General features: G+C 47.4%; 1 protein-coding gene across 1 annotated transcript in view; it reads right to left on the bottom strand.

The window, feature by feature from the left end:
* The window catches only part of LOC140409034 (coiled-coil domain-containing protein 60-like), a 128,529-nt gene that overhangs the window by 102,045 nt on the left and 14,343 nt on the right, over positions 1 to 12,141 (bottom strand). The window contains exons 3-4 of the mRNA XM_072497072.1: positions 9,373 to 9,462; positions 1,008 to 1,087 (exon numbers count right to left, since the gene is read on the bottom strand). Coding sequence (XP_072353173.1) covers positions 1,008 to 1,087; positions 9,373 to 9,462 — 170 coding nt within the window. The remainder of the gene's footprint in view (positions 1 to 1,007; positions 1,088 to 9,372; positions 9,463 to 12,141) is intronic.

The following is a 12,141-nucleotide window of genomic DNA, read 5'->3' as shown; positions in this document are numbered from 1 at the left end:
ATCCCGCCCCTGATGAGAGAGAGAGAGAGAAATAGAGTACTTGTCATTGCCATCATGCTGCAGTGTTAGGAATGGGAAGAGGATAACGAGCTCAGGCAGCACAGCAATAGCTGCTGCAGGAGAGGGACAGGGGTGGGGGAGGATGGTCAGGAAGCAGAGGTGACATCCCTCCTCCTCCTCTGGACACTCTCGACCAGTACCGAAAGCGCTATATCGGAGTACCTCTGCAACTTTTCCCTCAGTCCCTGAGCCATCCTAGAAAACGCTGCCTGCCAGAGCACTCCTCACCTCCAGTTCGGATCAGATGCAAGGAGTTAACATACACAGTAGCAGCCATGAAAATAGTTTCTAATCAGCACTTAAGAGCTGGACCTGCAAGTATCTGGTTTAGTATCTCCAGGCAAGTTCAAATTATGCTTATGAACCAAAAGGAGCAAATCATTTGGGCTAAATCCAGGCATTCAAAACAGACTAGTCTCATCACTTCAGCCATTTAGCAACTCCCTTCACCCTACAAAAACCTCAAGTCTATTGTACTGTCGTCAAAACTGAACAGCAGATCCTTCTAGTACCATCAACCTAAAATAATGATGTAGATGAGGAAGCAGGTAGAGAAAGTATTTACTAAATTTGTATAATAGAAATTGGAGTTTAAAAGAGTCATTGGGAATAATTTTAGCTATGCCTATGCGGCCCTAATTGAAATTGTGTATTACTCCCTCCCTCCCTGAAGGCTGGGTCCTTGTTGTAGCCCTGGTTCTCATCAGCATTAACATAAATGGACTTTTAGATAGGGTTGCTGATTAGCAGGGATGCTGCCCACTTACCCAGCCCAGCCCAACTCCAACCCAACCCAGGTGGCACAGGGACTAATTAAAGCAATAAATCACAGTCCTGGCTCGAGATCAACTAATTGAAACTTGGAACCATCCTGCGTGGACTTAATGGCTCAACTACTCACTGAGACAGAGTGGAAGCTGGCTCTTAGCTTCATCATGTACTGTTACCTGGTATGAGACAGATCCTTACGTATAGTCTTCAGGTCTTTCTCCTTGTACTTCAGATGCAGCAGCTTTGCAGCGAACATCTGCAGGATCAGAACACATTCCGATAAATCCCTGTAGCCTAGACAGTAAGCTTGCCATGAATGCCAAACAATGATAAATTTTAACAGAGTTTTATCTGTGTTAAGATGCTTTGGACAAAACACCTAAAAAGACCAAGTTGACAAACCACTTACATCATTGCTGTCTGCAGGATACTGTTGGTTCAGAATCGCTATCATGTTTGTCTATATGATAGTCACTGCGCCCTATTACATGAACCACTTTAATATGATCAATTTACTTTAAAAATTGAAGATGCACACAGGGGGTCTCTCTTCTGAAATGTATTTTCATAATTTTGTAATTGTAGTGAGTTGCTTGAAATTTGAATTATATTTGTGATAAATCATTCAAAAATAGTTTTTTTAATATCTAGAATTAGAATCTAGAATGGCCAGATGCCATAATTAAATTATTTATACCAGTGACAAATCTTTGACGAAGAATAAATTGCCTGTCTCATGCGATATAAACTCACATCTTACATCAAGGTAGGAGAGAGATCAGCTCTCAATGCATGTCTTGAAAGTACACCTCGGTGACTGGACTTAACTAGGCTGGTGAAACTAATCTCTGAAACATTAATGCTTGAATCTGTTATTGACTCTTGAATTTCCAACTATTCCCTCTTCACTGATCCTATCCTGATGAGTCACTCACACACACTTCCATTTTCAGCAAGGGTCACTGAAAAGCAATTAGGAGCAGCAATCCTGGACCAACCTTCAGACTTGCAGCTCTCCTGAGTTTAGGGAGAAACAATGCAAGTGCAGTATCACTACTCTTGTTTCAGAAGGAGTGGGGTAACTCAGTACAAAGCACAGGGGGACTCCTGGTGTGATGTCCCAGTTTCTGCCATGGTCTAAGCTAGCAAACAGTGCAGTTATGAGGGACTGTCCTTGGGATTAGATATTAAACAAAGGCACTAGCTGTCTACTTAGGTAGACTTTTAGGATCCATGCCATGCTTCAGAGAACAAGGATGCTACTGTTAACTCACCTTACTCAAACCATGAAAAACTGATTTATTTAATTAAGTGTTACTTGCACAGAAGTGTTGTCGCATTTGCCATCATTATCTGGGATTGTTGGAATTCCCAGAATGTGATACTAAATGGCTCGGGGCAACAAAAGGATAGAGTTATCTTCCAAAAGTATTAATGAATGGGAAATAGAAATAGAATTTGCCCTCAGTTTATAAAAGAAATAAATTCTTTGCGGGGGTAATTATATTAAGGGTTTATCTACATTCACACAGAAACGTATTGAAAAAGTTAGCAATCAACCTCACGCTGAAAAATTAAGCAGCTTCAGAATCCTGACCAAAATTTCAATCAAGGACATACTTCACAGAAAAACAACAACCCTCCCACCGCTTCACTCTCCCAACAACTTACATTTGTACACATTGTGAATATGTGTTGTATCTGCACTCTTGTCACCAGAGGTGTTATTAACAATTCCTTTATGCATTACTATCTTGTAGCAAACCCATGCCACTGTAACAATACACAAGGCAACAGTCAGAAGATGAATTGCAGACCTCTTCAGAAGGATCCCTTGGGTTCTAGCCCGTATAAGCAAGAAATTATATTTGATTACCAATTCAATACTGTCTCTAACATGGTACTTATAATGAATTCAGCCACTTACCACATTTACCATATATTAATATTCCCAAATCCCTTCACTTATATACAAAAGCACACAGAGCTGGAACAATGCTTTGAAATGCAGAAGCTGGATAATGACTGTGTTCAACTTTCCCGCAAATATTGGGGACTCTGAGCCTTCAGCCCATCAACAGTGCCGGTGCCTCACCAGTTGTGGCATGTAGTGTGGTCCAGTAGCTGAACAAGAAATGCGCCAGCCTCGTCTCCACGGATCCCGTGGCCTGTTTCCCCATACTCTTCCGGAAAGTCTGCACTGTTCGCTCAGCCAGACTATTTGAGGAAGGGGTGGTATGGGGCCATTCAGATGTGCTTCACCCAGTTTATCTACATGAAGGGTTTGAACTCTTCACTGGTGAATGGGGTACAGTTGTCAGTGACTAGTATCTCTGGGATGCTAGGGTTGCTGAAAGAAAGTCATAGCTTCTCGACAGTGGTTTTTGAAGTGGTGGACGACTTTCAATGGACGTTTGGGCGTCCACTAAAAGCAAGGACATTGAGCCTTGGAAAGGTTCAGCAAAGTCCACATGCAGATGCACCAAAGACCGGTCTGTCCATTCCCATGGGTGGAACGGTGTGGCTAGCGGTAACTTCTGATGCTTCTGCCATGTGGTGCACTGCTGGACCAGTGGCCTGATCTCACCATCCAGGCCTGGCCACCACACAACTTTCATCTTTGACCCCCCTGGATGTTCATTGTGCAGGTCTTCAAGTATGGTCTGTCTGCCCTGGCTTGGCATCACGATGCGAGCTGTCCACAGGAGGATGCTGTCCTCCACACTGAGCTCTTGCTGCTTGGTCTCAAAAGCTCATAGCTCCTTGGGCAATTTCCCTTGCTGACTCCCGTGTAAGACGCCATGGCATGACTTTGCAAATACTGTCCAGTTGCGCATCTGAGCAGCGGTGACTGGCAAGGTATCCATAAAGTTATGGTGGAGACTGGGGGCATGTCAGCAATGGGAGCCGGCTTAGAGCAACTGCATTTGTGATCTGTGTGCCTGGGTGATGCTCAAACACGAACTCACAAAACACTAGCAATAGGGCCCAGTGCTGTATCTGGGCAGATGCTGTTGGCGGAATTGCGTGGTCTTCTTTAAACAATCTGAGCAATGGCTTGTGGTCTGTTCCAATGGTGAATCGACAAGTATACAGTTACTGGTGAAATGTCTTCACCACAAAGACGACAGCCAGCCCTTCTTTCTCAATCTGGGTATAGTTGCACTCCGCCCCGACCAAAGTCCGTGAAGCATACACTATCAGTCTCTCCTGTCAGTCATCCATGCAGTGGGATAACACTGCCCTGTTTCCCTATGGAGGCATTGCAAGTGACCAAAAGGGGCTTTGAGAGGTCGTAATGGGTCAACAACTCTGACAACGACAGCTGCTGCTTTACGCTGGTGAAGGCTTCTTCTTGTGGAGCTCTCCACGCCCATTCTTGATGTTTCTTCATTAGCATGTGCAGTGGTGCGAGCACGGGCGCTAGGGATAAACTTGCGAGTCCCAAGAATGACCACAATTCAGTCGCGTTCTCTGGTGTGGGAACTTGTTTGATTGCTTGCACCTTCTCCTTTACTGGGTACAGGCCATCTCGATTGACATGATGCTCTAGGTGCATGACGTCTTTGTTGTAGAAAATACACTTTCCTCTCGAGGTGGATGCCTGACTCGGAGAACCATCGGAGGACTTCTTTCAGGTTGCCCAGGTACTCCTTTTCAGTGGCTCCAGTGACCAGGACGTCATTCAAGTAGACCACCACTCACGAGTCCTTGGAGGATCTTCTCCATAACTTCTGGGTACTTCCCCAGGACTTTGAATAACCCCCCAGTGTCCATCCTAAAAATCCGTTGCAGTCCAAACTGAGCCTCTGTAGCCAATCATGGGCCAGCAAACCCGGGCCGGGGCCCCACACTATTATCGAGGGCAGCCTGACGGATTGCTGTCCATAGGCAACTGGGTGTTATTGTTGTGCCCACCTCGCCTCAGTGTCCCGCAAGTTCAACTGCTGGGGTCTGACCTGATATTTTCAAACACCTGGCATCCTATCACTCAGACTGCAGCCCCAGTGTCCAGCTCCATTTCTAGCAGGCGACCATTCACCTGGACAGCAATTCTGATGGGGAAAAACCGCGGGGCAGCAATGCAATTCAATTGCAGGTACTCGCCCTTGTTGGGCTGCTCTAAGCGGACTCCTCCCTCGACCACTTGTGGGCTGGTCCCTGCTGGTTTCTTCGGCCACAGGTGCTACACTTCTGTGGACATTCCTCCATTGATTCTCGAGAGGTGTCTCACCTGGATGCATCAGCCCTCAGCCAACAGGGCTGTCGACAGTATTCGGGCGAGGGCGGTGTCCCAGAGGTCACACTCCTTGGATGCGCTGCTTGTCTAAATGGGGAGTGGGGGGGAGAGGAATTTGCATCCTATGCTATTCACCTCCACCCCTGAAATCACCTGGAACTCCTTCCTTTACGCTCTCCCATGAAGAGGAGATCTTGATAGTCTTTTTTAAGTCCAGCAAAGGCTTAGCCAACAATTTCTGCTGGGTCACCAATTGTTTAAACCGCATACAAGGCAGTCTCGTAGCATCTCAAGTAGGGAATGGCTTGTAGTCGCAGTGTTCCGCTAGTTTGCATAGCCATGCTAAAAGCTCAGTAACAGGCTCCCCCGTGTTTCTATCGACCGTGATAAATTGGAATCGTTGGACAACGACCGACAGCTTGGGGTCGTAGTGATTTGTCATGAGCGCCACTTATTCCTCAAACGTCTTGAAGCCTGAGGCCGCAGGGTATGTTAGGCTCTTAATGATGCTGAAAGTGGGGGTCCCAAAGGCGGTCAAAAATTCACCTTCTGGCGGTCTTTGTCAATAATTGCCTTTGCTCTGAAGAAATTATGCATACGCACTACATTCTGAGCCCAGTCTTCCACACTCACATCATATGTATTGAGTCGACCAAAGAGTGGCATTTTTGAAACAGTGCAAACCTTACTCCTTTGCGTTGAGAAGCAGCCGTAGTCTGAGTGGCCAGCAGTGCCGTCTGTAGTTCAGTTTATCGTCATCGCCAATATTGTAGTCAACGAGGAGTCCCGAAAAGGACATTCAAAAAATAATTTATTTCCTCCTCAAGCTGGTAAATACAATCATAAAGTAATAGTCCAATTCACAGCCGGGACCATCCTGAGATGCCGGCTTCTATCTCGGGGAATTAACAAGTCCGCTTTTGGGCCTCGGCCCCTCAGCAAGGGAGCTCGTACTCCACGAGCCCCATGTGGAGATCAATCCAGTCATCCCAGTTTTGGGTCTTGTGGATGTTATAAGAGTTGACCAGGCCTTGCCGTATACAGGCACAAACTGCTTCAATATTGGAGGAATTGCAAATTGAGTTGAATATTGTGCGATCATCAGAAAAATTACCTTATGGTGACTTCATGCAGGAGGGAAGGTACCCATTGAGCAGCTGAAGATGTTGGACCTGAGGAACTCCTGCGGTGCTATTCTGTGGCTAAGATGATTCGCCTCCAACAGCCACAACCATCTTTCTTTGTGCTCAGTGTACCTCAAAGCAATGATATGCTTTTACCAGATTCCCATTCACTTGAAGTTTAGTAAGACTTCTTGATTAAATGCTGCCTTGACGAGAAAGGCAATCATTCTTGCCTCACCAAAAATTCTGCAATGGAACCCAAAGGAAGACTGATGTCTAAATTATGTCATCCTTCTAGGAATTCCTGGAACAAAGTCAGTGCCAAACAAAGTGGCAAACATACTGCTTCACATTCCTTTGGACTCAACCATGGACATGGATAGGGGGGCACTGATATTTGGGCAGCCCAGTATCTCCATGAACGTTGCCCAGGTTTAAACCCGGAGACAGCATTCCAAATTCACTGCAGAACATTAACAGACATCAGTTACGAGTGATAAGCCCAAATCGATTGGCCTAGAGAACAGGTGCTCCAGCCTTCGATGGTGGGAGGAACCAGCATGTCCTACTGATCAGCGACTGTCCAACTCAAGTGGGGCAGCCCCAGACGTGTAATGTGCTGACCTGCGAGTTTCAACGGGTGCATGGAGCTTATGAATCTCTGCTTAACGAGTGGAAGGATTTGATCACGCCAGACAAACAAATGAAAATAAAGAAGATGCCAACTCTTCGATTGACAATCCAGAGCATCAGGACCACGTACACGAGATTAACGGATGACTTGTAACTGGTTGATGATGATGTGCACAAGACAGTTTATCAGCATCATAGACTGACTATTGACATAGTCTCTAGGTTCACAGGGCAAATCACTGAAAGAAAATCATTACATGTTCGTCTGGCTGTCGAAGATTTCAGAGATGGTGTAAGCTTCACTGCAAGAAACCCGCTACCCTCAATGATAGACACCCCCACAAATAGTTCAGAATGAGTTCATCCATCCACCTTGCAACTCAAACAGAGCCAGTTAACCTCATGAGTATCTATACTCCATCGCCGTGCTTCCCCAGAAGCAAAAAAACAATTCCACGAGGAGCTGGACACTGCTATCAGCAGAGTTCCCAAGTCAGAACATCTGTACGTCGGCAAGATTTCAATGCAAGAGTAGGTGTGGACCATGACGCATGTCCTTCCTGCCTTGGACATCAGTGGCAGCGAACAGACAGAGACTACTTCAGCTTTTCTGCTCCAGGAGCTTTATGTAACGAATAGCTTTCAGAACAACTCATGCCACAAGATGTCCTGGGGACATCCAAGATCGGGGTACTGGCACCAGCTGGATCTGATCATCACCAGATGTGACTCTCCGAACAGCATCCTCAACACATGCAGCACAGCATTGCCCGTGTTACAGATCACTCCCTAGTGCATGAAGGTGAGGGTACAACCATTGAAGATATTTCATTCAAAGCAGAAATGTGGTTCTCGTATCAATGTCAGTCATACTGCCCACCCAGACAAAAAACAACTACAGATCTACCACTTGATTGAATGGGTACCGTCGGCAATCCAGTGCAGAAATGGCATGGAACATGCTTTGAGACACCGCCTTCATTGCAGAACTCTCAACATATGGGAAGCAAAAGAGAAAAAGTGCCGGTTGGCTCAAGGTGAACATCACAATAATTCTGAAGCCAAGTGGTCCACTCTCATTAATGGTAAGAGCGACCCAAATGAGAAGACTCTGAATACTCTAAGAATAACTCAAAGCGAAGTCCAACAAACTGCTCGGCGAGGAGCCAGTGACTATTGGTTACAACTCTGTCCAGGTGCCCTTCAATATTGGGCATGATTGAAGGGATCAAAAAGGTAACAGGTCCATTGAAACTAAAGTCAGGGAAGGTCATCAATGATAGCGATAAACAGTTGGAGAGATGGATGGAGTATTCTAGGGGAAACAATGTAACAGAGGAAGTTCAACACACAACTGTCAGGGTAGTGCTAGATATTGAACCCATGGTGGAGGAGCTTGGCGAAGTTATTGATTTGCTGCCATGGGCAATGCCCAAAGTGCTAATGCCATGCCACCTGAACTCAATAAACATGGGAAACTGGCACTGCTGAATCATCTGTACGAACTTCTCAGTCTCTGCTGGAGGGAGAGGGCAGTGCCCCAGGAGACTCATGATGCAAACCATTGTGACCCTGTACAAGAATAAGCAACCACTGCTGCAATCGGCCTCAGCAGTCCTGGACAAAGAGGAAAAAGGAAAGTCAAAACCCTGCACCTGGTCATTATTTGATCTGATTTAGATTTATTGTCATGTGTACCGAGGCACAGTGAAAAGTATTGGGCGCGATTCTCCCATCGGGCGGCTAAGTGGCGACTCCGGCATAAAAACGGGAGTGTTTTACTCCGGCGTCGGTGCCCGTTCCGAGACCCGATTCTCCGGGCCACAGTGGGGTAGCATGGCGCTGGAGCGCGGAGGAAAGGAGGCCCCCCCGACAGAAAGGCCAGCCCGCCGATCCGTGGGCCCCGATCGCGGGCCAGGCCACTACGGAGGCCCTCCTTGGGGTCGGATCCCCCCCCCTCCCCACAGGCCACCCCCTGACCCTCAATGCCGAGGTCCCGCCGGCTCAGAGGATGTTAGAACAGCGCCGGCGGGACTCGGCTTTTTGTTGATGGCCGCTCGGCCCATCCAGGCCGGAGAATCGGCACGCCGGCCCGTGCCGGACAGTCGGCGCATACCCCGACCGGCGCCGCGCCGACCACGCCGGCGGCGCCGATTCTCCGCAATGCGGGGGTCAGAGAATTCTGTCCGTTGTTCTTCATACAGTCCAGGCAGATCGTTCCATACATGAAAAACATAGGACATACAATAAATAACCAATGTCAATACATAGACATGAACATCGGGTGAAGCATACGGAATGTAGTATTACTCAGCGTCGCTCGAGCGAAACGAGGCCAGAGAATCATGCCCAGAATGTTCCCATTCCCCAACGGTGGTCTGCATTTTCAGGGAGGGGGCATGGGCAAAAACAAGTAACTGAACATGAACGCTTGTTACACAGTTCAATTGCTCCCAGATCTTGAAACGAACAACCTCTGGTAACCAGCCACGTCCAACCCCTTTTCATTAAAAAAAATCAATCACAATTTTCCATTAAGGTTACCTTGTTATCCTTCAACACCATTGGGGAGGTGAAGCTTTTTGTTTCTTCTGGAATTTCCTCCGCAGTGCTATTTGGCTCATCATTCGCAGTCTGCACAAAGAAAAAATAAATTGAAACCTCTGAAGTGTTGGAAGAACCGTTTGACCAACTATTCAAAGATTTACTGTCTGCCCCATGCTGACAGGAATGGTCAGAGGCTGCAGCAGTGCCTAACATTGAAAGAGAATATTGAGAAGTTGGGATTGCACTCCATCCAGTGAAGAAGGTTGAGGGAGATTCAATAGAGGTGTTCAGTATCTTGAAGGGTTTTGATAGAATAAACAAGAGAGTACTTAAGGAGAAACTGTTTCCACTAGCAATGAGACAGTAACCGGAGGACACAGATTCAACGTAAGTGGGAAAAGAATTGTGGGGTGGCAGTGGGAGGATTTAAAATGAAGCTAGGTCTTTTGATCTGAAATGCACTGGATGGTGGAAGCAATTCAATAGGAACTTTCAAAAGGGAATTGGATTAATGCTTCAAAAGGAAACTTTGCAGAACAATGATCAAAGGGTTAGGGAGGGGAAACTAACTGGATGGCTCTTTCAAAGAGCTGGCACAAGCATGATGAGCCGAATGGCCTCCTTCTGTGCTGTATGATCCAATGAAGATTACTGCTAAATATAACAGCTCCAGCATCACTTGCAGTAGAGTATTCATCACTGCAGCAATGTCTCTCAGAAGAGCTTCAATCCTTTGGGATTGATCAGCAGCTGTGGCTCCCATTTACAAATGCAAACACATTAAGAGCCTGAACTGGAAACGCCACTATTTCAAAACACTTAAGCAATAAATAACACTGATGCTGCATGGTGATGGTTGATTTTAGAGGACCAAAGAGATCCATTTTTTACACAAGGAAGCAAGCTTTTCAGCCCAACCAGTCTAAGCTGACATTCAGCATTCACACAAATGGTAATCTTAATGCCATGTACCCTGCTCCCTTTATTCTCCCGAATACCAATGTTAGGATACTGGAACAGACCCCAACATTTGTTGGGATACTGGACAAGAATCCCAAACATTTTTTTTTAAATTTGTAAAACTGTGAAGATAGGATACTTCACCTCAGAAGAATGATCTGATGTTAAAAGAAACTCATTTAAACACAGAATTAACCACATTAGCACGAAAGACAATGAGCAGAATTCTCCGCCTTGCGATACCAGAAACATGAGCTGTAATCAGGCATCCGAAAGAAATGAAGGTTTATTCCACCCGGACCAAACGCCATGCACCGCTGTCCCTCGCTGGTGGCAATAGCGAGGATTGTGACCCGCCCCGGTGGCGGCATGCAAAACAAACATTTAAATATATTTGCATTGCATTCGCAGATTGGACCCGGTGATGCTCCGGGTCTCGGCAATTATCCACCCCTCTTAGGTGTAAGTGACACGGGCGCAGTTCACAACAGGTTTATACAAGGATTGGGTGTATTGCTGTTGAGGGAGAGAGAGAGAGAGAGAGAGAAGGTAAGGAAACTTACAAAACCCCTTGAAATTATAGCGCTCGCTGGAGGGTGACTACGCCATGGTGTCAGGGTGTCCCCCTCGGGATTGGCGTAGCTCAGACTTCCATTGCTGCAGTTTTTGTTTTAAACGCACCCATTTGGTGCAAGTTACAGTCCCCTGGCTGCTCACTCTGCTGACTGCTCACTGTAAATGTTCACAGAGCCTCTGGCCATTTGGGAGCCCAACCAGGCCGCCTCTCTGGAAACCCTCAGACCCCAGCTGACCCATCAACGGGATGGGCGTGGCCAAGCTCAATCAATGGCACACCAAGTGCTGCCACTTCTCAGTGCACTCAGCAGAAGCACAGCCCCTCTGCAAGGGAAGCAGAGTAATAGCAGAGCTCACCCCAAACAAAGGACACATGCACCGTGTCCTTTGGCACCCTTACTTGCACACTGCCTCTCTCAGGGCAGAGGCCTTATTAGTGACATTATCAGCTCGCCCACTCCGCAGGACCACCAGCTGACTCCAAGCCCTTCCTGCCCACCATAACCCTGCTCCCATCCATCCTTCCCCTCGGTCAGGTTGTCACAATCTGTGTCACACCCAGGACCCAGATCACACTGAAGCTATGCTGAAGATGCATAGTTCCCTGGCTCACCCCCATCTGAAGGACCTGTCCACACACACACCTCGAAGCATGGAGGTGATTGGTGGCACACCCTGACCCTCTCCAATACACAAATAGGTTCCACCCTGCTGATGGGATAACACACAGCCCACCCAATGAGGACACCCACAGTAGACCCCACTGGGGAGACAGGACAGGGGCCAAGAAGCCATCGCGGCCATTGGTTGCAGCAGGCTCCGATACCCATGTTGTCCGGGACAGGTGGTTAGGATTGAAGCTCCCCACATCACAGGCCCAGTGCAGTGTGGAAGGCAACATATTGGGGAAATGGCTGAGTGGTGGAGGTGGGTTTGGGGGACAGAGCTGAACTACAACTCAGGACCACCATGTAGCCTTTTGGATCTGGATGAGCAGGGGAATACTCATCTTGCTGACGTATCTTTCCTTTTCCCACCCTGCAGAGAATGAACTTTGCAGTTCAACCAGCAGTGGTGATGGAAGCTGGAGGGACAGGACCTGCTCGAGGACCTGCACAGGAGGTTGTCGACAGCGCTTGCATGCCCAGGTCCAGGGGCTGACATACAGGACGCACGTTTCCCCCACTCCCCCACGAACACCGGCCTATCATGGGTCTTTTATGGTGTCTT

This window comes from Scyliorhinus torazame, chromosome 1, assembly GCF_047496885.1.
Source record: "Scyliorhinus torazame isolate Kashiwa2021f chromosome 1, sScyTor2.1, whole genome shotgun sequence".
NCBI classification, from domain to species: Eukaryota; Metazoa; Chordata; class Chondrichthyes; order Carcharhiniformes; family Scyliorhinidae; genus Scyliorhinus; species Scyliorhinus torazame.
The sequence above is the reverse complement of the archived record's forward strand: the minus strand, read 5'-3'. Positions and strand labels throughout refer to the sequence as shown.